At 41.0% G+C, this 27,481-nt stretch overlaps 1 protein-coding gene across 4 annotated transcripts in view; it reads right to left on the bottom strand.

The window, feature by feature from the left end:
* Positions 1–27,481, bottom strand: part of SMOC1 (SPARC related modular calcium binding 1) — a 130,777-nt gene that overhangs the window by 40,085 nt on the left and 63,211 nt on the right. For 3 of the 4 annotated variants that reach the window (XM_054199599.1, XM_054199601.1, XM_054199603.1), the window contains exons 5-6: positions 26,403–26,450; positions 5,361–5,450 (exon numbers count right to left, since the gene is read on the bottom strand). In XM_054199599.1, the coding sequence (XP_054055574.1) occupies positions 5,361–5,450; positions 26,403–26,450 (138 nt within the window). The remainder of the gene's footprint in view (positions 1–5,360; positions 5,451–26,402; positions 26,451–27,481) is intronic. The other variant, XM_054199600.1, reaches the window with a different exon arrangement.

The following is a 27,481-nucleotide window of genomic DNA, read 5'->3' as shown; positions in this document are numbered from 1 at the left end:
TTTTTCCCCTCCCTCTACCCCACACTTCCCAGATTCTCCAGTCTAAAGCCCTTCTCCTCAAGACTTAGAGATCTCAAAAGTTATGTTGTGTCCCATAGTATATGTTGGTTTCCACTAAACTACATATGAAATCCAGATTAAAAAAAGTCAATCCAGACCTTAAATATTGCTTTAACAGCCCAAGAAGAGCTGACCACGTCAGTTTCCAAAAACAAGCAACAACAAAATCCAAAATAAACAGGCAGAGAAATGAAGATATTTCTGGAAAGACTTGAAAGGCAGTCTGTTAGAGAAACAAGTTCTGGTTAGAAAAGCACGTCTGATACACTACAACCAAGACATCCAAACATAAATTGGGGGGAAAAAGTGCTTAGAGCACCTCCTCTGAGGTGTTGCAATCAACACAGCAGAACCTGCCCTAAGCCACAGAAATGACACAACATCAGCATCTGATTAGAACTGAGCAAAGCAGTACTTGATACCATGTGCTAGAGCTCCTAAAGTGACATTTCCAGAACTGATGCTTTCTGAAAAATTCAGTTCCCACAGGAGCACGCTTTAAATACTAAATCCTGGAGTTTGTCTTAAGTTCCTCTAAGAAGTTTTTAGAAGAGTTTTCCTGCTCTCCTGTTGACATTTACATGGATCTGCTCAGCAAGGGAGAAGCTGGTGGACTGCAAGGGAAAATGATTATACGTTATAAGAGCATGAAGGAAAAACAAAAGGGAATTTTTCCTTCCTAAATGTTTTCAGCTACATTGATTGTAGGCATTTTTGTAATCATGTTCACGCATTTTTTCAGATGGAAATATAGGCTGAACACTGATATTCCAGCAGTAGTAAAAGTTTACTTAAAGCTTGCCTTATCTGCAGGTTTCACTACACTATTTTACCACCACTCAGTCATGATATGCTCCTACAGATACATATCCCTATCTATCTTGGGCCTTCTTTGGGGGAGAACTACCTCAAATTCAATTCTAGGTGAGAGGTAGGAAAGGGAGAAGCACGAAAGTAGAAGTTTATAAATAAAAATGCTGGATCCAAACCCCTAAATCTGGGATGAAATTTAGCTGTGGCTCTGCACTGTATGAACTGTGTTATGTCTACACCTGAAAGAGGAACGACCACCAAAGTCAACAGACACCAAAGAATGGGTCAGGGCCTTTAGAGACATAATGGTACATATCTTTAAGTGAGGTTGAAAGATGCAAAAAAGGAAGTGTGGGAAGAGAGGTGAAAGGAAAAGAAAAGGAAATTAATCCCTTGGGATCTACCATAAAAATGTATTTTCCATTCAGTTTTCCTGGACATTTTTTGGAATACAGATAAGCAACAGACTGCTCTGAACAACAGATCTGTGGAAAGAGTATATTCCCACTGAGTGAAGAGGTGAAGTTTACCAAAAAGAGAAGATGTTTAAAGAAGTTATTCTTTAGGAGATGAATACAACTTGCATATTGAAACTAAACAGAGGGTAGATGCAAAGAAAACAGAGCCTAGGAAGTACAGGAGGAAATAAAACTTTAAATTTAGAACTATAGCAAAGACCATTAATAAAATACTCTTCTGCAACTTCTGCAGAGGAGAATCTTGTCCCAAGAGGAGATTCACTATGAACATCACTAAGATCTGCATTGTAATGAAGTTAAATAATTTTCACAGAGATGGCTGCTTTATGATTCAAACCTTGGACAGGAGAGTTTTAAGTTATCTGATCTACATTATCTCTGGCACTGCTCTGTTATGCCCTCAGGGAAGATGGTAGGGAGTGGAATTTATTATGCCTTAAATTTGAATTTTCATTATCCTCTAATGTAGGTGAAAACATGAGAAAGGTGAACCTTCATCTTAGAGATGCTGAGGCCCAAGAGGTATCACACATTTCAGGGGCAGCTGACTGTATTTAATGCCCTCTGAAAAAAGTCAGCCCCCGGTGGATCGAAGGTAGGCACCCAAAAATAAAGCATGAAAAAATTCTGTATTTCTATTGTCCATTCACGTTGCTATCAGCTCCACACTGGTTGCCTGACTTTGAATACACCATTTTTCAGGAACCCAGCAAATCACAAACCCACTGAAATTGAATGGGATTTGGACTTTAACTCCTTTGAACATCTCTGAAAAGCGCAGACCTGACAGGTGAATGGATAACTGTTTTGCCCTTTTCTGTCATCTGACATTTGCATCAGTCATCAAGTACAAGCTGTTCCTCAGGACCTATCCAAGACACTAAGACAGTACTCTAGTTAAGTACCATGATGTTTCCTCAGATAGAATCAAGGGATTGTTCAGGATGACATCCTGAGATGTCCAGTCCAAACTTCTGCTCCAGACAGGGCCAGCTATAAGAACAGACCAGGTTGCTCATGGTTTTATCCAACTGGCTCAGAAAGGAAGGACAGAGGGCCATGACGATCATCAGAGAGCTGGAGCACCTCTCCTATGAAGACAGGCTGAGAGAGTTGGGGTTGTTCAGCCTGGAGAAGAGAAGGCTCCAGGAAGCACTCATAGCAGCCTCCCAGTACCTAAAGGGGGCCTATAGAAGAGATGAGGAGGGACTCGTTATCAGGGAGTGGAGTGATAGGACAAGGGATAACAGTTTTAACTGAAAGAGGGGAGATTTAGATTAGATATTAGGAAGAAATTCTTTACTCTGAGGGTGGTGAGGCAGTGGCACAGGTTGCCCAGGGAAGCTGTGGATGCCCCATCCCTGGAAGTGTTCAAGGCCAGGCTGGATGAGGCTTTAAGCAGCCTGGTCTAGTGGGAGGTGTCCCTGCCCATGGCAGGGAGGTTCGAACTAGGTTATCTTTAAGGTCCCTTCTAACCTGAACCATTCTATGATTATCACCTCTCTGTTCCGCTGCCTCATTGTACTCGTGGTGAATAAGTTTTTCCTTATATCCAGTCGAAACATTTTGTTTCAATTTATGACTGTTGTCTCTCATCATGCATTCCTATGAAGAGCCTGGCTCCATCTTCTCGATAAACCTCCCTGTAGGTATTGGAAGGCTGCTATTAGGTCACCTTTAAGTCTTCTCATCTCCAGGCTAAACGCTTCTTACACTCTCGTGATGTACCCACTTTGAGCCACTGTTGGAGACAGTATGCTCAAAGGTAGAATCATAGAATCATAGAATTGCTGAGGTTGGAAGGGACCTTTAAGATCATCGAGTCCAACCTTTAACCTACCCTGACAAGAGCCACTTCTAAACCATGTCCCTAAGTGCCCCATCTACCCTTTTTTTAAACACCTCCAGGGATGGTGAATCCACCACCTCCCTGGGCAGCCTATTCCAATGTTTAATAACCCTTTCAGTGAAGAAATGTTTCCTAATATCTAATCTAAACCTCCCCTGACGTAACTTGAACCCGTTTCCCCTCATCCTATCACTTGTCACCAAGGAGAAGAGGTCAGCCCCCATCTGTAGCGTATATACAAACTTTTGGTCAGACCCAGAATGCATTTTCTTACGCTTGTCACTACAACTACTGAAATCTAGTTAATTCAATTTTATTAACAGGAATGACAAAAATACAGAGTGACAAACTTAGCAGAGGTTATTCATCGATGCATAGCTTAACCTGCCTGTCATACCCATACTCTCTTCTCCCAAGCCATAAGGGACACTGTTAGTACAACAGGAAGCCATTGCATTAGTCATTCTCTCTCGACATCTAGGAGATAAGGTCTTGCATAATATATTGCAAGATTTGTGAAAGGCAATCTTTCATCATACAGTCCAAGCCCATTTATCAGACTTGATTTCACCTGCAAATCAAAGCAAAGGTTTTTGATTGAAAATGTTTTTCATAGAAGACAGGACAAGATTTTTTTCAGACTCTGCCTGTCACCAGAAGGACCACAGAAAGTCTGTTCACTACACCATTTCTTAAAAAACTTTGCCCAGTTTTATTTGAATGACCCAAAATGCTGAGTCTCTCCTAGAAGGAGCTTCTGAACAAGCTGTATTAACCAGATCGGCTCACTCCTGCATTTTATTAGTTCATTCTTTCCTTTCAATATCTATGGGCACCTTCACAGGGGAAAACTTAAAGGCCAGGAGCACGCTGTGATTACAAACAGCAATTTAATACAACATCAGCTTGCTGCCAAGAGGAACTCTCCTTTGATATAAACAAGAGATAGTCAGCATGGCTCCAGTCTCCTCTGTTTATTGGAGAATGTTTTTTTGCTCCGAGGGCCTTGCTTTGTTTCTTAAAGTTCACAAGAAGATTCTTACAAACCTATGATTGCTGAATAGAAGTGACAGCACTACAACAACTTGCCATTAAATAAACTTATTTTAGTAACAACCCCCCCCCCCATCCCATCACCTGTTTTTACAAGAAAGCAGGAAGTATCAGCAGCACCACCTACTCCTGCTTAGTAGTCTCCGTTTCTGCCTTCGATCCAGTTTAAAAAAAAAGCGCCAAGTACAGCAGTTCAGTATGAAAATGCTTAGGCTTTCTCTCAATGCCTTGAGGTCCACGGTTTCAGGTGGGACACAGAGTGGTTCGGATTTCAGCCTACAGCTGAACTATAATGGTTGGGGGTTTAAATTTGTAGAAAACATGCGCTACTTCCAAGCAATATGCAAGATATAAGCAGCTGCTAATAGGCCCGTTCACTACCCAAGGACCACTATCCCCACTGCTATTTATGTTTGTGTGTGTAAAAGGCTTGAACCCTCTGATGACAGCCATTTTATCCTTGTTTCACAGATTCCAATGGACTAACATCTGATATTCCCTCTACAAAATAATACAATCGCAAGATTAGCCCATTTGAGAAGTAGACTGCCTTGGTGGGCTGTGAATTAAGTGGGCCCAGGACACTGACTTAATTTGCTTAAATAGTATGTGCGTCAATGAAAGTAATTGCTAAATAAAGAAACCTCCCAGCAATTTTCTTCCAAGTCAACATTCACAAGCTGTGGTTTAGCACTGCCCTCCCTTTCGTGAAGCTGCAACGTGTTGCAGAGGTTATGAAACTCCCAGCATCGGTATCAAGAGGGTGGAGAGACGGAGAGGGTAAGGTCAGTCTAAAGGAAGTTGCCATTTCTGACTCAATGCACATTTTTTTCGTCATGACACCTTTTCCTCCAAGGTTACCCCAGGAATCTGGTCAACTGGTGTTATTGTTGGATTCCAGGGAAGAGAGGAGGATGAAAAAGGATTAGGGGAAAATACCTGACATCCCAAGGGCACTGTGAAGTTTGGATAACTTATGAGATTCACTGGCTTTTCTGCTTTGCAGGATAAAGAAAGCATTTGAGCCATATATTCTAGGAAAAAGAGAGACAGAAATAGCTTTTTTGTTATTATTGTGTTGTTCTTTTTTTAAGGGATGCTCTTACCTTCTCCATCGAAAATAGGCTGGGTTTCCATGGTAGGCGTTGGCTTCGAACCATCATCTGAATTGAGAGTTAAAAAGAATCGAAAAGAAACTACCATTATTGAGGTAAATACTATCTACTCTCCAGTACTGTTGAATGATTGGGATTTGTACATGGCCCGGCCAAGTCCAGAAGAGAGAGAAGACAGACAGAATGAAAACAAATTATTCCATTTACGCTAAGAGCAATAACATTTTACATAGCAAGCATGCATCAACCACTATCCCTAGACTTAAAAGAAGCTGCCCTCCCCTCCCTCCCCTCTCCCTCCACAGACCACTGGTGTGCATCACCTGGTAGTCTCCCCTTGTTGCACTGGTCAGGCAATCACCACCTTAGTTTCAGGTGGCTATAGATCCCACACAGGACATTTCCTGAGACAGCAGAGGTTTGGGGATTGCTGTCCCACTGTGTCTTTCTCCTTACTCTTTTTGTTCAGAAGAAAAACTCTTCTTCTGAAAAACTTACCTGTGCAGAACCTGGCACCAGCGTTCACTGCAAAGCTGTTAGAAAGGGATGGTCAATAGCAAATCTTTTTTCTTTCAATGTCTGCATCAAGGTATTCTCTAATTGCAACGCTGGGGCAATGTCTTCTAATTGCAAAATTGTGGAAAAAGAATTTCTATTAGGTTTTTCATATGCAAGAGCGCTCCATGTCTTCTGACCACAAGCCTTTCATAATTAAAAGTTTCATCCAAAGAAGATTCCACAGGAAATATAAATCTCAACATTTAGAGATGGACCACAGGGAAAAGTGTTGAGTTTACACTCTGTTTGGCTTGGTATGCCTATCCATCATATCTACAGGCCCAGCTTGGATTCAGGCTGAGTTTAATTTCCTCAGCACTCAGAGGGATCTGGATTTCACACCCCAGCTTGGAGCATTTTTACACAGCACTAGGAGTGCTGTGTGGCATAGCATTAAGTGAGGCAAAAACCTTCAACTGTGGGCAAGCTAAGCTGGAAAAAACTGTAAAGTCCTTTGTTATATTGCAAGATATGAATGTAGAGCATTGTTGGGAAGTAAACTAAGATGAGATTAGCCTAGATTTGCTTATTTTTTTCTCCTCTTTGGAATACAGTGGCTTTAGAAACTTACAATTTGTAACAACTATTTTTGCACGTATTACAGGCAGAGATGACACTAGGCATCAGCAAAGTTGGCAATAACCTGGAAAGTTGCACAGCAAAAATCAGTTGGAGAGAGAAGTCTATGCCAGAAGAGCCAGGCTTGCCACCATCTCCACGACTGTATCAGATGCACAGGGCAGAAGCCATTTGGAGCAAAGATGCATCGGACAGCCTTTCCTAGAAGTAGCAATAACCATCCTCAGCCTTCTCTTATATTGGTTTTATTGAAAAAAAAAAAAAAAACGGAAGGGGAAAGGAAAGGCAGAGATAGAAAACAGAGGCTTGTAAAGTATTTTTCCACCAATACCTGTATTTGCAGTTTTATAAAGTGAGCAAAAGCCTGACCTCTTCCACAGATCATTAATTTTATGCATTTCCACAGAAAGCAATTTAATTCACAAAAAGAAAAATCTTGATGGTAATTTCATTTCAACCTCAGAGATCCACTGAAGTAAAGAAGGTTGACATAAACAAGCAAGAGATGCTGTTGTCATTTTCTCTCTTGATCAATGTATTTGGTTTTATGCTTAATTATAAGCATAGCAAAAATATTTGGAAGAAAAAATACTTGCCATTTCTCAGCCAACTCTTGTTCTGAGTTTTCCTGTTATTGGGTGTTAGAAGTAATATGGATAAGCAGTATTTTTCTTTAAAAGTTTGAGCAACGTTCTTGGAAATATTTCCCAAATTTTGCTTTATTTACAAGAAGGAAGATTTTGCCCTTTAAAGAAATCTCTGTGTAAAAGTGAATAGTTGGTCTTTACTTTTTTGTCAGAATAGGCTGCTCTGCTTCTACAAGATCCCAGAAACCACAGCTATGGCATTTTATTTATTTAGGATGACACTTCATGCTGTAATGAAGCAATGAGCAGTATGTAGTCAGCATGATTGGCTTTACAGATTGAGAAACCAACCCAAAACTGCAAAAGATACTCATAGAACAACTGGAAAGGTGAATAATTCTTACATTATATAAAATAGGAAGAGACCTGGCATTAAAAAAAATAATTGCCAGCATGGTAATAAGTTTATTCCTATTGTTCTCGTGAATGCTTCTGCACCAACTAATTACAGAATTGCTTTTCAGATTTAAAGCAGCAACCCAGAAGCCAACAATGGAGAAAAATTAGAAGTGGATCAGAGCCACAACACTATTTATCCAAACCATTATGTGAACTTTGGCAGAACTTGGGACGCTTCAGGTTCAGGGGGTTTCTTTTTGGCTCATGTGTGTAGGTGTGAGGAACAGAGACAGTAGCAATTACAGTTCAGGAAATACATTCTTCTTAAAGAAAGCAAATTTTGTAGCAGTTTTCATATAAATTAGCCATTAAGCTACTGAAGGGTATTAAACAGTGACAGAAGAAATGCAGCAAATAAACAAAAATACCAACCTTTGAACTGGGTTTTTTTTTTTTAAGATCATCTCAGTAAAATGGTTGTGAACTTCACAATCATTTCCTCATTGAGTTTCTGAGGCCAAATTGTCACGAAGTCCACATTATAGCAGAACCCAGTATAGTGTTAAGGTTTTTGCAAATACAGGGAAGTATAATTACTCTCCTGTTGTTCAAGCAAGTATAGTTCTTTCATCACACATACATGAAAAAAATGCAATAGACAAGAGCCCTGTGATTACATTCACCATATTTCAAAAATCAAAAGCAGAGATATTTCTGATTATTTTTTTTAAAGGTCATGAAATAGTCACATAAGAGACAAAATTGTACCTTATTAAAAACACCATGCTCGCTTCCCAGCTGCCAGCTTCTTACTCTGAAACTACCAAATCTATTTCTTAAACTGAAGAATTCTCAGTAGGTCTCAGTGTTTCAAATTAGCTTATGGCAAAGAGTTTCACTGCTGTTCCCTTTGGGCAGAAGAACAACCCTAATACTTGTCTACTCTCATTCGATTTTTCCTCTCGCTCAACACAGTGTTCATCACACTGAACATTTGTTCCACTGGCCTGTTTCCTCCTGGTAAACAAGGAATAAGTTCTACTTTACATACCTGAAAGTTTTGAACAAACATTTTGTGCAAAAATTTTTGAACAAAAATTTTGTATTTGCTTAAAAAAGCATTTTAACATAGAACAGAAAAAACAAGGTATTAGAGAGACCTGGGATCTCCTGTGATATTATATGAGATGTACAGGATACTGTTACTTTGGAGACAAAGGCCATTGTAATATGTTCAATCAAGTATGATCTATTCCTTTCTTCAAAAAGCTATTAAATTCCACGCTATCAAAAAAGCTGTGTAACTGGAGTAGATCCTCATGCAGAGCATGTCACAAATAGAGGGATCAAAGAGGTCAAGTAAGTGCTTCCTAATCCCTCTAGATGGCAATGCTTCCAGATGAGGAACTCACATACTGGAGAATCATCAGAGATAATTTCCCTTGGTTGCAGAATACTCTCAGAGCCTTGATGAAGAATACATTGGCATGCTTCTCTTCCATTTTTACAGCCCAGCATAAATACACACTTTATTTTTCTACGACAACCACTAATACAGACAGCATCACTCAACAGAATACCTCTGATGGGACATAGTTTTAAAGCCATAAAACTCCTTTCCACTAAGTCTCCTACACCTGCAAAAGTTGAACTCATTTTTCTGGCGGAACTGGTGTCAACTTAAAAATGGTATTTTTATCTTATCACTGGTTAACAGTGAAACAGGCAGGTCCACACAAGCCATTTTCACATTAAGATACCATGGCTACAAGCCAGAAGCCCACTTGCACTACTGCTATCAGAGGTTCGTAAGCTTAAGAATAGCTTCTGTTGTGTTAACCTGACAATAACTCAGATCTATTGCTAGTGCTGGGCAAATGCTCTTTATGCTCCCACTACAACTTCCCTCCCTTACCCTTATCCTTGCAGAATATCTAGCAAGCATCCACATCTGGAATGACTGCAGCGTACAGTGGGGCTGAGGGACAAGGAGATTCAGTTCATGCAAAAAACAACTGTTAAAGTGATCTTTTTACTCTGAACAACAGGCACTGAGGCCATGAGCAACCTGAGTTATGTCTGGGGAGAAGTAAACTCCCTGACATAGAAAAAATCTAACTTACTATGGAAAAATGTGAAGTAACTTCCTGCTGCTGTGAATCACTTCTCTTGCCTCCAGCCACCTAATGCAAGCTGAAGAAAAGGGAAAGTTAGGTGACAGAATTAACCTCCCATATCATATATCCTTACCCAGGAAACAATACACTCACTGCAAAAGTCATCTGTATACCTGCATCACCATGCTAACAGACTAAGTTCTATACTCTTCCTAAGCAACCTCAACCTTCAGTACATCACCTTTGTGTCATCACTGGAATCCATGAGACACTCCGTAAACATTTCTACCATTTTAAAGAGCGCTAGTGTTTATGGGGTCAACCTTTCAGACTTGTACAAAATCTAGTCTTTTTTTGTAACTCTACATCTTGAACATCAAGGATTTCCAGATTTTGAGTCAGCCTGATAGAATAAGAGGATGACAATTTTAAGTGCACAGCCCTGCCCCGGGAGGAGGCTGTCAAGTTGTTCCATCACTTACCATCATCTGGTTTTGAGTGAGCCATTACAGAGCTGAAGCTAAATAGGCAACCTGGAGCACGGATAGCCAGGATAATGACTGAATTCTTAGCATGTCTTGTTTTATGTAGCAAAGCTCACCCTTAGTGAGTCTGTCAAACTAATGGGTAGGGAGATGAGCTTTTGTAGACTTAAGCACTCCTGAGGGACAGGGACTTAAGTCATATACACATCTTTCTGTGGCTTTAGTAACTCTAGTCAGATGCAAAGACCTGACAGCTCAACTCAAACGCCCCGTATCTGTGCCGCTCCTGAATCTTCAAGATGCAATTTTACATGTTTGACATTTCTATGTATTACGCCCAGGCTTGGGCGTGTTGTTTTAAGTATTAAGAAAAAAGACAACAAAACCTGTGTTTGCACTACATGGGGTCTTACACAAAAACACGTCTCTTCCAGTATCGTAGGAGTGAAGCAAATTGTTGTCTTAATCGCAATCCTTCCCTACATCAACTGAAACAGTTTCAGCAAGTCATAATTAATTTAATAGTCTATGCAACTTTTATGCAGAAACATATATTGCCAATATAAATGCAGAATCATAGAATCATTTAGGTTGGAAAAGACCCTTGGGATCATCGAGTCCAACCATCATCTCCACTCTACAAAGTTCTCCCTTACACCATATCCCTTAACACTACATCTAAACGAGTCCTAAACACTTTCAGGGATGGTGACTCCACCACCTCCCTGGGCAGCCTATTCCAGTGTCTGACCACTCTTTCCGTGAAGAATTTTTTCCTAATGTCCAGCCTAAATCTACCCTGCTGCAGCATGAACCCATTCCCTCTTGTTCTATCGCTAATTACCTGCAGCACCAACCTCTCTACAGTGTCCTTTCAAGTAGTTGTAGAGATCCATGAGGTCTCCCCTCAGCCTCCTCTTCCTCAAACTAAACAGTCCCAGCTCCTTCAATCGCTCCTCATAAGATTTATTCTCCAGGCCCTTCACCAGCTTCGTTGCCCTCCTCTGCACTCGCTCCAGCACCTCGATGTCTCTCTCGTATTGAGGTGCCCAGAACTGGACACAATACTCAAGGTGTGGCCTCACCAGTGCTGAGTACAGGGGGACAATCACCTCCCTCCTTCTGCTGGTCACAGAAAGTAGCACTCGTGAAAAAAAAAAAAAAAAAGAAAAAGAAAAAAAAAAAAAGAAATTCTTACAGTCCAGCCAAATCAGGATAATTTCTTGCCAAGCAGCTGAAATGGAAATATGGAAATGCACCAGTGCAGATAGATTTCCCTGACAGGTTTTCACATCCCTTTTCACAGAATCATTTAGATTGGAAGAGACCTTTAAGATCAACTCCAACCACTTCTATGCATGAAGATCCAGCAGCTGTTAAGAAAAAGCCCAACTTTTTAAACCAAATCAGCAAAAGCAAGCTCTCAGTCTTTATTGCCTTCATTTTAAGAAACAGCAACAATGTGTTCCCTTTGGATATAACAACCCACAAACACTTGGACACACACCAAAAAACCAGAAAAGTTTTGCTTAAAAAGGTGAAAATGTGCATAAGTGCTCAACATGAAAGGCCTCTGCATGGCTTAGGAGCTCTTAACTGCAAAGGTAGAGTTGCACTATCACTACAGTGATTTTTCCCTTCTTACTTCAACTATTCTATATACAGTACAGACACAGACAGTGTTTACTTCAACACTGCATTCCAGGCCTCATCATTCCAGGAGAGGAGCCTTTGCCTGCGCCTTCTGGAAGGCATTAGTTCCCCCCGCTTCCTCCTCACATCTCCCTCGCAGGTGCATCAACATGAAAAAGCCACTCAAACCCCGAGGACTTTGTGGTCCAATGTAGTCAGTGCATTTGTATGGCAGCACAATTCTTTGCCCTGCAAGAAAACCTATCCCATGCACAGACAGCTGGAAGTAGCTCTGACCCCCGTGACACAATTCAAAGCCTCCTCTGTTTGGCTTTTTGATTCCTGATTGACACATTCACTGCCAGCCGGAGATAAATGCTGCTGGGAGGACAATGTTGATCCGCTCCACTATTCTTGTGAAGGACTTTTTCAGAATAATAAACAAAAAACAGTGGTGTGCTTAAGTGTCTGAATAGAACTGGAGATAGACAGAGAGGGGACTGGAGCGCTTTACAGAGGCTGGCAAGTCGATTGAAGAGTTAATTGTCTGGGTGTACAATGAGTTTATTCTGATGGCAAACAAAGAGCTCCCTCTTCCTGGGACTGGGCCTTCAAAAGCAAACGTGTCAAAAGGGGTCTGGAGCAGCACTCTGTATTAATAGCAATGCTCTAGTCTTTGGGATTCGGTGGCTTTAAAAATATTGAATCCCGAGATTCAGATAGGATCTCTCTAAAATCTAAAGTCCTCATTTACTGCTTAAGATCTCAAGGTACTTCTACAGTAATTAGCCAAAACAAACCTGCCCTCTAACTTCTCATTCTTCATAGCTTTCACACAGCTCCTTGTGAAAAATAAAGGCACAGCAAGATATTATTACCCTTCAGAAACAATGCTGTAGACACCTTCCCCAAAATGAGATCCAGTTTTATATTATTTCAATTCTGTATCATTTAACAGGAGTCAGTTTAAACAAAACAAGTGGCCCTGAATGTCTCATAGTTGGGAAGATAGAGAATCCCAGACCACATCCGGACCTGCATTTCAGAACTTCCACTATAATAGGTCAAACCAACACAATGTCCAAACACACCCCCTGCCTCTGGGAAAGTTCAGATCCAGATTCAGATTTGAACTTTGCAGGTTGAACCAAGCCCTATGGTAATTACCACTTAAATACCTGACTCTGTTTCATAAGTTATGGAAACCTTTCTGGAGAGGAAGAAAAAAAAAAAAAAGTCTTCCTAGTACTGCTGCATGGAGGACAACGTGGCTGAAAACTAAGCCATTATACTTTACCACTTTGATGTCAAAACTCTGACAGATTTTGGTGCCTTTGCAGAGAGACATACATGTTATTCTAGGAAAAAGCAGCAGCCATGAAGGCTCAGAGAATTAAGCTGAGCTGGTTGTGAACTTTCTAGTGATGTAAATTTGCTTCAGTACTTGTGAAAAGTTGTTGTTTTAACCTACTCAGAAATGCAGCATTCCAAATAATAGTTTTCCTCAGGTATATGGGCATGCTTCCAAGCAGAAGACAAAGCAAGAACCTTAAAATAATCAAAGCCAGCATTTAGAGCACGCACCTAATTCAAACTTGAGACCCACCTTTTGCTCTCCCCTTTCTCAAGCTAAGGTCCCAACTATAGTGCTATCAACTAATTTGGGAGGACAGCAGGGAGCCACAAGCTTATGTGATCTCTCTCTTTTGTTCTAGAGAGTAATAAATGAGGGGTTCAAAACCTTGTAACCTGTGAAATAAGATTTCTTGGGTTTCAGCCATTTTCTCTTCAAATTGTGAACAATAAACCACAGTCTTAACCAATTTTGCAGGCTTAGAGTTTTGTACAAGTAGCAGCAGTATCTCTCAAGTATCTTGGATAAAGAAGTAATTCAGAACAAGGAACCTGCACACAGTCCTGCTGTTTTGAACTTAACTAGACTTTTCAGTTCATTTTTCAGTGAAAGTCCAACACAGAGATCATCTTTTCTATTGAAGCGATTTGTCTGTAAGAGATGGGCAGAGCAGCAGATGATCAGATTTCAGTTTGGTTAATAGAGGATTTCTAAGGTCAAATGCAAGGGAAGCCTGGATGGAAAAGGCTTGTCATTGCACATAGGTTCACCTTATGCAGTTTTACAATTTTCAGACTACACAGCCAAATTCATACCCAAAAGGCAAAACAGGTATCTTCAAAGATTTGGAAGTAATGGGAAAATAAATGCCCAAGGCAGATTTGAACCTTATTGGCAAAAAAGGAGAAGCAGGTAATTAAGGCCAGGGTAGTCTGAGACCATCTCCAGTTTGAGTTGCACAAAAAGCTTTATTTTCATCAATGTGGAATCACTCTCAAGCTGTGAAGGCATGTCCCCTGTATCCCACCACCATCTTCAGAGACTTGTTAATCCCACCCTCCCCCAACACTACTCGCAGCAGTTTCATTTGTGAAGGTAGGCAGAAATCACGTGGCATCGTATGACTTAGAAATACACCCTGTTGTCATCGGCCCTGACCTACAGAACCAAGCCTTATCTCCTTCAGTTATGTCCCCTCCTCAAAGAGAATGGTATCTAGCTTGGCAATGGTTTTAATTGTCTTGATTTAACTCAAAACCTTCAATTCATTCCCAGAGTGACTCAAATTGCCAACAAAGCAAAAAAAGGAAAAAAAAACTTAAAGAACCTGCTTATCATCCATTCAAAGGCTCTTGAGGGTGCTGCTAAAATGCATGTCATACCTATTTTTGTTAATCTACCATTTCCACTGTATCAGATTTGACCGTTTCTCCCTTTGAGCCAAGTTACTCCCTTCCCTCATAGGCAACGTGTCGTAATCCTTTGGAAGAAGGCAGTATTTCCCTGGTATTGCTGCATCTTTTCTATCCTGCCGCTTTTCTTGCCACCCTGCTGAGATAATAATCAAAAAAGTAATTTCTTAATGACTGTATAAACTATACAATACTTTTATCTTGAAAAATGAGCATATTCCCAATCCCACTGTGTCAGAATTTATCTCCCTTTGTATTTTTCATACACCTCATGAAATCAGCCAGGCAGCAGCAGAGACAACATTAAAATCCCTCTTTGGCCTAGACTCCATCGGCCCCACTGTACAGCTTGCCTAGAAACACTACATGTAAATGCCATTCATTTACATGTAAACCCATTTATTTCACAGCAGATAATTTCATAGCATTTTGTAGCACACAAGCTGTGAGCCCATCCTCACCAGCCAAAAGAGCATGGTTAAAATGTACTAGTTCAAGTTCTTGCTGAGGAATGAGAAGTAGAGCAAAGGTCAGAGCCTCGGCTCAGTTTCCAGGTTCTGCTCCGGTCATCCAGTAAAGTTTTCAAGCAGGATTGCAGCCTGCCTGTCCTAGCAGACTGATGTTTCACAGCTACTAGCAATGTTTTGCACAGCTAAAAAACAAGAACATGCAAGCACTACTAAGCACAGCTATTGTCCTTACATACCTGCAGCAATTTCAGTGTCGTAAAAAGCTCAGCTACAACAGCACAGGAGAAGGCTAATGGAATACCTTGAAGTCTAAAGGCTTAAGAAAGAGGCTCCCTATGGAAGTAAAGAATACTTTTCATTCAGCTGTCTACTTAGCTGTACTTCAAAAGTCTAATGACATTCCCCTGCTGATACAGATACCCAAGGAGAAATGGAGAGATAGCTACAAAAACCCAAGGGGACCGGGTGGCTTTTGGGACTGGTCATAATACATAGCCATCAAAAACTACCTGTTACCAAAAATCATGACTACTTGATGGTTACTGAAGAATCATGACATACTTCCTAACGGACGATGGCAGCTGGCTCTGGGAATGGCACTAAATTCCAAAACTGAGTCTCCAAGGCTCATTTTGACCATCAGACACCTTCATAGGTCAACTGGCGTAGAAAAGCCTTGATGTGGTAAATGCAACCCAGCAATTATATGGTTGTAAATCTTTTTCTCTAGAGAAAAGGATGAAGGTAATGAAGAGGAGCAGAAGAATAGGAATAACCTTATTCTTCAGGGAGATAAACAGTTGAAAGGAAATAAAACAGCTGTAATAAACAGTGAATAAAGAAGAATTAGGCCCTGCATCTCTGTAACAAAAGTTGTACCCAAGTGCATATCAACATAGGCTACAACCAAATTATTTGGAAAAGGTCATGCCAATCCACAAAAGATATGTTAGGCCACCTTGTTCCAAGAAAGAACACTGTCCAGAGTAATAAAGGAAGAAAAGGGTGGTGAGTCAGAAGAGACAGCAGGATACACATGGCTGCTCCAGACAGTCCTGGCACTAAGCTTCACCAGGAAAGTGGAGAGGACAGGCAGAACACAGAAAAAACAGAGCAGCAATATTATAAGGGCTGGGTAAATCACAGTCCCCCTTCAGCAAGGGTTGGAGTACATACTGTTAGGAACGTTTGTTGGGTTTTTTTCCAGAGCAGAAACGCCTCAAAGTGTCAGCATTACTTACACTGTGGAGTGAGTGATGAGATCAAGGAATCAGCAATAGTTTCTTCCTGAGAAGGAGGGGAAGTGGAGGAAACAAGGCTTACTTTTTTATCACTTCCAACTTGGTAGAAGAATACATTTTTATCTCATTCTCTAAGCACTAGAAGTATGATAGATACTGCAGGATTTTAAACCACAGTATCTTAATTTTGAACCATCTTCCATTTGGCTTGCTGCCTTGAGTGACTTTTGAAATGAAACAGGGAGCAAAAAAGTTTCTGCACAAAGAAATATTTCACTTAAGACACCATATCTCATAGCAAGATTTTAGCACTTGACATAGCCCCAAACTCGGAGAGAAGTTTGCAGAAAGCTCTATAGCACCGTCAACAGCTGCCTGATGACAGTTGGCAAAAGCAACAACCACCGTACGATTGTTTAGTTTAGCCTCTCCGATTTGATTCTACCTACAATATATCACATCTTTTTTCAGAAGCCTCTGCTTTGATGTGAAGTATTCTGTTCCTCCCCACCCCTGTCAACACCCCCTCCTTGACTACCTCTCCTGAAAGGCTGCTCAGAGTCCACAATCAGCTCCACCTTGCCAATTCTAGGCTGTGTAAGAGGCCGGATACCTGCAGCTGTGGAAAAGGCAGCACATCTGAAAAGCCCACAAGGACATTGTGATTCGTATCTTAGACTGCTTTGCTGAATGAGGAAAAATATTACTGATTGTTATGCAAGCTTCATATGACTAATGATCAGATCCCTATCTTTGGGTACCTTTTAGAAGCTACCTGAAATACATGGTGGCCTGGGGCAAGGGGCATGAAGGATGTGACTGGAATTTCACAATCTCTCTTCCCTCTCCCCCCAACATCACACACATTCCCTTTCACATCTCTCCTTCCAGCTCTGGTCTCTTCAAGGTAAAGACTCTATAAATTCCCCCACATCTTCAAGGAATACAGCCTATAAGTGGGGGGTGGAGACGGCAACAAATTTCCCAGATCAATGGCCATTTGAAATTCAGACATATGGCTGAAGCCCTACAGCTGCATGTGTTAATTACCACACGTGTACCCTGTAAAGCAGTCTGTTAAACACAAAAAGAAAACAGAAGAGAAAAAAGCTGTTCCAAGGGATTAAGTAAATAGTCTAAATTTTTGACCCTGCTCCCCCAGACACATGCCCATGTATAAGAACACAGGCTCCCTTCCTTTCTCCCAACACCTGCATGCTGAGGAAGCACAAGACCCCTTCCATCTCTAGCCCCGTGTACTGAACCCATCTCAAAGTGTACTTTCCTTCTTCCAGCTCCCCCTTCCCGCTGCCCAGCCTCTTCTCTTGCCAGCCCCTCTCCCTTTCTCCTTTAGAGGACTAATTCCTGGCTGACAACCAGACTAGTCTTGAGCTTACAATACGCCTTTTCATTTCTTCGCAGGCAAAGAGAATGGATACCTCGCTGCTATGTCTGTATTGCATGTGCGCAAATGAGGGAAAAAGGAAAAAACTTAACTATGTTTTTTTCACCACTTGTTTCTGCAGGTTTTTTCCCCTCCAGGATCATTAAGCGTAGAGGTTAAGAGCTTTAGTGAATAAGCACAACTCTGCAAACTATATTGCTCCAGCTAGTTCACCCTAGGATCTGAATTTAGTCTAAAGGAGTTTTTGTATTTGATTATGAAATTGAAGGAATAGTTTTTCTATATGAGGGAAGGAACAGAAAAGAATGGAGGCAGATAGGCAAGGTAACTGAGTAGTACTGGAAGAACTTCTAAAGGATCTAACGTGCTTCAGAAGGAAATCTGTATGTATGGAACAAAGGACATCTCAAAATTGTACAGAGTACAAGTGACAGAACATTGTCAAAATTAAAATATTTTTAAGAGAAGGTAATTTCTCAAAGTTACAGACTGCCAGACATCTACAGATTGACTGTTCAAAAGGAACCCAAGACAACTGATCTTAAGAACCATCACCATTTAAAGGTCCATTTGTGAGAACATGAAAAGTCAAGATGAAAGCGATCAAGTCCTCACGCTTCAGAATTGCTTTGCTGCAGCAACTAAAGGTCCCATCGGAATTTGAGCACCAAACTGAGCAGTCTTAGAACTCTGAACTGCTAGAACTGCTTCTAACTCTGAGCAAAGTCAGAAAAGACACAGCCCAGAGAAACTAAGTCAGTTGGGAAGATTTCTCCCGTCCCTTGCCTTTATCTAAGCGCTTTGCAATACATGTCCCCTTGCTGTCAACATGAAACAAAAATCCAGATGAGTGCATGGAGGGAAGCTATTATTCTACCCAGATCTGTTCTAAAGAAGTTTTAATTCCCACAGGTGCCGTCTCCAGAACTTGAACAAACATTGCGGTTGCCTCTCCAGCATCCCCCTACCTTACTTACAAGCACACATGCTCTGCATGCATTCAAGCTTTCCCATCACAATTTCACAGTTTATCTCACTTATATAGATCTTGACAGAGCTCACGGGGCAGAGTTGTTAAAAGGAAAGTACTTCCACTACTTCCCTTAACAGAGCCCCTGCACCGACGACTAAATACATTTCCTGGTGCATTACATTGATTTGAAATCACTAACGTTCAGATGTCCAGATTCTTCTGCAGGATGTGAACGCTCAAACAATATAAGGTCATGTTAGGCTGAAATAAGAAAACAACTTCTAGCTTCACTTATCTGTAAACCCAGCAATTTCTCCAATTTATCCTAAGGTTTATTTTTAAAAAACAGCTACAGAAGACAGGAAGTCTAGGACTATTCATTTCAAAGTTATAATAACGTTCTTTTAAAGGATCTAGAGGAATACATAGCGTAATAGTATAACATCTTGGCATGCTGATCCAGACACTCAAAGAGCATGGGAAGAATTTTTTTAACTACTCTTTAAAAAGAGAAAAGGTGTTGAGGCCACATAGCTACGAAGTATTTAAATGACAAAAACAACCCACAGACCCCAGAACTATTCCATTTCTCCGCAAGCTGTAATTGGTCAGACACCAGAAATCCGTGTATAGCACATAAACAGTTAATAATATCTTAACAGATGTTGCTTAATCAATTGTTAGTCTGCTTATTAGATTTACTCACCAGGCTGCTCAATACTATGACTTAATCATTTAAAAACCTTTACAGCTGTCCTTAAGACATTACAGACATGAGTAGTCTGTAGATTGCTATAATAACACTTGTAAACTACAGTTTTATTAAGTCATATTATATAGACTAACCTACCGATTAGAACTGTTGCTTTATAGATGAAAGCAGAATTCTTGCATTATATCGAACAAAATATACTTTAAAACAGAATTTGCCTATGAAACTTTCTTCAGCCTCAAATTTGATACATATGTTCTGAGGCCCACAAAAAATGTCTTGATGAAAACTAAACAATTTCAAACAAGTCAGTGATGTGGGGACCCAAAAGGATTGTTTTTAATTCTACTGTTTATGTAGCGAATTTGAGGTTGAATTTTTCTTCTAGACCTTAATATTTCAAAAACCTGTTTGATTTATGAGTTATATCTAAGTGTTTCTTAGAACATTGCTCTACTCAGGAAAAGTGACCCAGTATCCATAGTATTATAAAATTACATTCCTCTGTTCTCACAAAAATCGATCACAACTCCCAGTCAAAAGCTGGGTTCTCTCTATCTCACAAAACCTCTAATATTGGCCAAATACAATCTGCCATACCTATGAAATTCACTTGCTTTCTATAATTACATATAACTGTAATTTAATAAACAATTTTGTAGATTATGCACATCATATAGCTAGCAATAGGAACCAGACAGAATTCTGAATATCTACGAACTGTCAAGCGTACTGATTAAAGTAATGGTATTTTTTACAGAACTATTTTTATAATACAGAAGCAAACTTCAATTTCACCGCTAAGTTTGCTCAGAAATATAAATATGAGCTAACCAAAATCTTATGTGCTACAAATTCCACCTACAGAATTTTTTATTCCCAGCCCACTCAGGCCTTTGCAGGACAGTGGTTTTTTGTTGCACTAATCTCTCCCAGTTACTTTTCAGTCACCTGAGTTTTTATCCTAGTTTCATGAAAAGCAGCACACATTCATGTTTCTCCCAGAGATGCTTCCCTGCCCCCTGTTAGATTTTATCAGGGTAGACTAAGAAACCGTCACCATCAGTGCGTGGTAGGACAAATCAAGTTTTTGCCCATCCAGAGGACCTGGCACACAGCACACACAGAGCAAACCTGCTGCTTTCAGGACGCAGACATGCATAGCACACTCTGACTTTCCCCACAGCTCCACTACACACGCGGCTCTGTCCAGAAGCATCAAATGGTATGTGCACACTTTGTATGCACGTGTACATTTTACCCAGAAAAAACCTGACAAAAACATGTCAGCCTTGGTCTAGGAACATTATATGACAGAGTTGCACAGTTCAGAAAGCAATTTTTGCATGAAAATTCTCCTTCACCCACACTTACAAACTAGTGTATCTTGAAAAATACGTAACATAAGGGATCAAGAAGAACTGTTTGGGTAGCACGGCAGACTTAGTACCTGCTAATGTTCTGCAAGAAATTCATCATAAGACAGCGTTCACCAGCTGGAACCACCACTTGACTTCATACTGCCCCAGTTAACTTTCTTGTCTTTCACCTTACTGATGAAGGCCATCCAGTATTTCTCTATCTTTTCTGTATCCTCCACAAGCTGCTAAAGACATCGCAGAGCATTTTCTCAATATTTATGAGGTTGGAGAGACAGGAATAATTGGGCACTCAATTGAAGCTTGGTTTGTGTAATAGCACAGCTCTGTTTCAGATTTGATCAGTACCAGGTTGAATTCAGAAAGAACCGGAAAAGGTGAAGACTAAATCCTAGTCTCAGGTTTGGGTCACATTTCAACTCGACATTTTTGTCAAGATATTACCTGTCTTCTGAGACGTACTAACCACTGCGGAGGCAGCATGCTCCCCTCCCTGCAGGCAGACGGCAGATGAATTAGTGCCAGCTGCACCTGACTTCTTACCACCAGCAGACAAAGCTTCCAGGTCTCCATGTACAAATGGTTACATTTATTTACATCGGCACAAGCTGTCCTCCACTTGGGTTTGCCTGAGGAGAGCCTTCACCCTTTACTGCTCAGCCTAATTACTGACTCAGGCTAATGGCTCATTACTGATTCAAATTGCTCAGTCTACTGGCTGCACAACTAAGCCATTAACATTTTCTAGAGGTAAGACTCTTGGAAACCAGCAGGAAGAGCCACAGAGTGGGCCAACTTGCTCACAATTGCAGCAGAGAATTTCCCTGCAACAAAGCCTGCCTTTAAGCACACTTCTCGTAGTTAAACCCACAAAAAGGAACCCAATTCTAGATGTTTAATTGACAGGAATTTTAAGTTGTTCATCTTGGGTTCCTCAAATTGTTTCAGTGTTTTCTTGTAGGCTGCAAACTCATTGGGCAAAGCTTTTTGCATCTCCATACAAGAGTTATGTCTACATGTAAAACAGTAAGTGTAAAATGAGCTCAGCCCAGACTTTGCCTTCTGCGGGGCCATCAGAGCTTACGTTTCACCAACATCGCTGTACCTGTCCCAGGTTCAGGGAATTGCAGATGCTATTGCCGGCTTTTGCAATAGGGAAACAAAGCAAGCCAAAACAGGCCTGGAACTTTATGCACTGCAAGAGACTTTATGAAAGAAAAAGGGAGTTCACACCACTCAAGACTTTTCATGACTGGCACTAACAGTTTATCCAGCCCATATTTACCCTGTACTTGCATGATCTTTTAATCCCAGATTATAAAACCAAGCCTCTTTTCCCATTTCCTTCACTCAGGTGATTTAAAAATGGTATGAACACTTCTCACGTAGCATCCAGAACAGTTAACAACCACTAATGAATCAGCATCCCTATTTAGATTTTTTTTTCCTCTTCGTTCATTTCCAGTCTCTCCACTTCTAATTCACTCAGTTTCCAATTTTAAGAAGGAAAACCAAGTGACATTATGGAGATAAGAAATGACATGGCTGCTTTTTACATCCTTCTGTCTCCTGGCCAGTCTACTTTTTAAAACCTGCTCAGTGACTGCGAGAGACACTACTCATGGCTGCAATATGCCAAATCTGTAGCTTTGAGCTCCTAAAGCCCCAGCATTCCTCAGATAAAGAAAATAAAGTTTTGTTTTGTTTCGTGTTTGCTTGTTTTGTTTCAAACGTGTGGCACAATTTCCCTTTGGCTGGAAAGGAACGTTCTGCATTCTTTAGGCAGGGAAGAAATCCAGTCATGTTGGCTCCAATGCTGCCTTTCACTGCTTCTTAAAACATTAACAACCTCCCAGTGGGAGAGAGGGGGGGAGATCCAGCCCTCTAGGGGACAACACGCATCTTCCAACTCTCTCGGGCCTTTCAAACTAAGCAGCAACTGGAGTAAATTAGTGCAAGAAGCTCCTTATGAGAAAGGATTGTATAAATTACAAACCGGAATAAGGAACAGACAGCAATAGAAATCTGCAGGTTCTGGATATTGTAATTCCACCCAAGAATAACTGCATTCCCTGACAAAGGTCCTGGAAATTTGTTCTTCACTTTCAGGCTGAATTCAGCACAGAAACAACAGTGGTAAATATCTGACACACACTGAGCGTGTCCTGGAGAACCCAGGTTTCCATTCCACCTCATGCCTCCATCTCCTCAGGTGCAGGTCTGCTCTGCCTTCCAGCAACAGAGCACTTCTCAGATACAGAACAAATCAATATGTCCTATTTTAAAGTTTTAAGTTTGGTGCCAATTTAATTTGATTTAAATTACCTTACAGGGCAAATTGTATGAGTAACTGGCATTGCATCATACAGCAATCGCAGCAATGTAAACATAGGCAACCAGAGCATGGGATTTAAAAGTAAAAAGGGTTTCTTGCCAGCTCTCTTGCCTGTTCTCTGCAGAAAGCTCCAGAGAGCCACTTCTGGCACTACATGCCAAGACACGTGACCATAAAGCCATTTCATTTTCTTTTCATCAATAGTAACAGAGCCTGTGAGTGGAACTGCATGTTACCTCACATCTTCTGGTGACTCCATAATACTTATTGACTCCCAGAAATTAGGGCTAAACAGGATGGAAAAGAGGTCAAAACATTTGGAGAAAGATTTATTACAGATAACCAGCCTTTTTCTCCTTCCAGCATTAATTTCTTTCTTCCAAAGGAGAGCTAATATGCTAGTAAAGTCTTCATTTATTATCCAACAGCTTCAGCCTACCCATCTGCACTGTTACTAAGGCAGAGCAGCCTCCATCCAAAAAAAAAAAAAAAACTATTTTGCCCTGAAGACTTGAAAGGCACCAGCATCACACAAAGTTTATTAGCTCCATATTTTACATTCCTGTATGAATGGGACAAAACACTTTTGAGAGTCTTAGCTATTCCTTTTCCTCCTGAGAGCACCTATTCTGTGCCAGATAATGCTCTTTGACTCAGAAACCCTCATCCAGGGATCGAGAGAGGAGTCTGCTGTGCAAATGGGAAAAGTCCAAAAGCTCCCGAGTCAGAGGGCAGTTGCTCAAAGTGACGTCAAATGTTCGTCTAACAGAAAGATCATCACTGACCCAGTTCCTGCTGGACCCCTCCTCACCCTGCCCTTTTTGTCTTCTTGCAAAGAGTCTGAACACTGAGCTAGAAGGGATGGTTATATGCAGGCTGGCTAGCCACCAGTCTTCAGAGAACCCAGACCTCCAGCGACCACCTTGCTTCAAGGAAGCCAGGCTGTTCTTGGTTCCGACTTTCTGTTTCAAGGAAACAGGGTGCAGCAGAGAGCTACCAAGATGATTAGGGGACTCAAACACCTCTCTCATGAAGAAAGGCTGAAGGATTTGGGTCTCTTCAGTCTGGAAAAAAGACGGCTGAGGGGGGATCTCATCAACACTTATAAATACTTAAAGGGTGGGTGTCAGGAGGATGGGGCCAGGCTCTTTTCAGTGGTGCCCAGCGACAGGACAAGAGGTAATGGGCACAAGCTTGAACATCAGAAGTTCCACCTAAACATGAGGAGGAACTTCTTTACTTTGAGGGTGGCAGAGCACTGGAACAGGCTGCCCAGAGAGGTGGTGGAGTCTCCGTCTCTGGAGACATTCAAAACCCGCCTGGATGCGTTCCCGTGCAACCTGCTCTAGGTGACCCTGCTCTGGCAGGGGGGTTGGACTAGATCATCTCCAGAGGTCCCTTCCAACCCTATGATTCTATGATTCCTTACGACAGGACCTGATAAGGGAATTTTGAATCAAGGTAACTTAAGTCACAAAAAAACACCGATGATAAAGCCAAATTCATTTTTAGATTGGGCATTCATCACTAGCTGAAAAAGTAATGCTAAGTCCATCATTAAACTAAATTATTTCAGGTTCTAAAAGCCCTCTTGATTTTAAAAAACCTATTTAATAATTGCTCACAAGTATTTTTCTAACATGATGGAGAAACGCTAACGTGGTGGGGGAGGCTTCCAACAGATATGAATAGATTCAGAATTGGAGGGGACAAAATTCACATGTTTTCTTGAAGCATGCTGGCCCAAACCGCAACAACAGCTCCTGCATAGGATGTTTCTGCAGCCACATGACCAAGTGTACCATTCTTGAAACAGGATGCCACAGGCAGCACCAAGGAAAATCAATTTATATTACAAATTTTAGATTAATTCATTCCTTTTACAGTTCTCTTTTTTAACATGTTCCAACCTCTGAGTTAACAAAAGGAGTGAAGTGGAAAAAACAAGTTCAGATGTTTTCCTCTTTTGTTCCTGTTTCTTATGAAATCCAGTGTCAGCTGCTTCCAATTCTAGAAGAACAGACCAGTACTACTCAGGTAGGAAGCCTACAAATAACCCCCACCCAAAAATAATGCAGATTTCACAAACTACTTGATTTGCTTGTACTTCAGGCTAGACTAGCAATGATTTCATTAACAAAATTATAACAATGCATTCAGGTGCCAATTATGCATTAACACATAATTACAGGTTTACAGAGACATATCCTTATCTAAAATAAGAAACAGGCTTCAGCATTCAGTCTTCGCTAAGTAGTTTTACTTCCATCTTTCTTCCCCCTACCTTTTCCTAAGCTACTATACACAACCAATAGACTGGAGAGTAGATGTGCTCAAAATGCATCACTGCTCTTACAACATGGCAACCTGTAATTTCTTTTAAGTGTTTTCAGGACTAGATTGACAGTCCCAGCACGGAAGATGTTCTTCAAATTAAAGTGTTGGCATCACGGTAGGCATTTTCCTGCATTTTGAAGTGTCAGGTATAATTGCTTTAGAGAGTTAGCAGTAAAAATCCTGCTTCAGATATCAAAACAGGAGCTTCTCCCAAGGAAACATCCTTCCATCCTCACCAGCAGGAGTGAGGATGCATTCAGCACTGCTTTCCTGTAATAAGGAGACAAACTCAAAAGTTGACTCTGAACAGGGGCTAGAAGGGAGAAAGGTTGAAAACCAAGGTGTGGAGAAGGCCTACAGAAACTTGACTGCACATCAATATACACTTCAGTGGTCACCCCTCCCAAGACTATTTCAACGAATGCAAATCAGAGGACACAGAGAAGGGCTACGAATACATACAGGAGAAGAATGACACATCTAGTGTCTTGCTCGGGCAAGACAAGGATTGAAGAAAGGAATGTAAAGAAGGAGGACCAATGCCTAATGCACAAAAGAGTGTGGTTTCCAAGCGCAGCTAGGGTATAATCCAGTGCTGCTCCTGCTGGCCGGAGCACTTTATGCTCTGTTAAAAAAAAAAGCCACCTTTCAATGTATATAAGGCCACAGCCATGACATTGGCACTCCTGACTTCCACGTATTAGTCATATTGATAGCCTTCCTAATGTCTAGGGATTTTACTGAGAAATGTTCAGTATTTAACTTCAAAGTGAACAAGCAGAGGTTATTCTGTGCCAGCTGCCCCTTTGGGACGCTCTGCTTTCATGTACTACATCTCAGCTGATGAGCATGGAGCAGAGTGCACCATTTTCTACTCCACAGGGTGGTGCACAAACAGACTGCCATCTTATTCCTCCTACTGAAGGAGGAGGTCTAAAGGCTTGTAAGCCTCCCACACACAGAGCTGGTTAGGAACCTAGATTCTGAGTTATCTCAAGGGACTTGGCTGGGCAGCTGCTATTACGAAACAAGTTGTGGAAGCACAGGACTCCACTCACCTTTCCTTCCTGAATTACCCTGGCTTGATGGTTTATCAGTTACAGAACCTAAAGGGGAGAAGAAAAAAAAAAAAAAAGACATCTCTTTAGATGCTGCATGATCACACAGAACATGTAACGTCACATTAATACAGTCAATACCTCAATCCACAAAGTGTCTGTTTTACTTGCCAGCAGCTCAGTTTGGGATTCAGAGAGCCTGTGGCTTCAACTAACTGGGATAGCATAAGGAAGTTTTATGCATTAAGATGTTAAATCCAGATGAGGGTAAACAAGAAATCTTTAGTAGCTGGATCCAGTGATTTGAAAGAGCTCAACAGAACAGTGTGCTAGTAAGAAACCTGGAAAAAATCCAAGGGCAAGAAGGAAAGATCAATAAGAGTCCCTCATTTCATTTGCAAATGTCAGGAAGAACAAATCAAAAACAGGTGGGGAGAGTGTGCAGGGAATGCAAGGGGCAGTATTCTAAAGGAAAGGGATTAACTGGGACAAGTTGCAGAAAATGGATTTCAACCAACCCCTGCACATCCCCAGATGTTTGAAAACGGACACTGAATGAGATCCAGCATATACTTGAATAGAACACATCTTGGGTTTTTTAATATAACTTAGATCGTCACATAATATAATTCTACACTTGTTTCTGCAGTTTGCTTTAGTGCTTCATCACACAGTTTTCCACTACAACTTGAGTGTATAGAAGTCTATGACAAGTTAGTTTGGGGTCTTTTTGAGTAGCTTTATTCCCAGGAAACTGATTCTTCCATGCACCATTACTAAACAGTTCCACTGATTACTGATCCTTCAGGAAACATGGATCAAAAAGTCAGCTCCAAAGGAGACAGCTCTGACAGGCCCAAGAGTCCAGTCAAGACAAACTCTAAACGTAAACTCTATTTCCCAGGCATTTTTAATTGCAGATCAGTTCATGACAGATCTACTGCTAAATTACAAGTAGGAAGCACATACCCAATATTAGTCATCATAGCCGTAACATCTGTGTGTCCCTACAATACACCATGCCGTTACTTTCCTGGTAACACAATTTTATAAACAACTCAAGACTAAATGAACAGATC

The sequence above is a fragment of the Rissa tridactyla genome, chromosome 4, assembly GCF_028500815.1.
Source record: "Rissa tridactyla isolate bRisTri1 chromosome 4, bRisTri1.patW.cur.20221130, whole genome shotgun sequence".
Taxonomy (NCBI): Eukaryota; Metazoa; Chordata; class Aves; order Charadriiformes; family Laridae; genus Rissa; species Rissa tridactyla.
The sequence above is the reverse complement of the archived record's forward strand: the minus strand, read 5'-3'. Positions and strand labels throughout refer to the sequence as shown.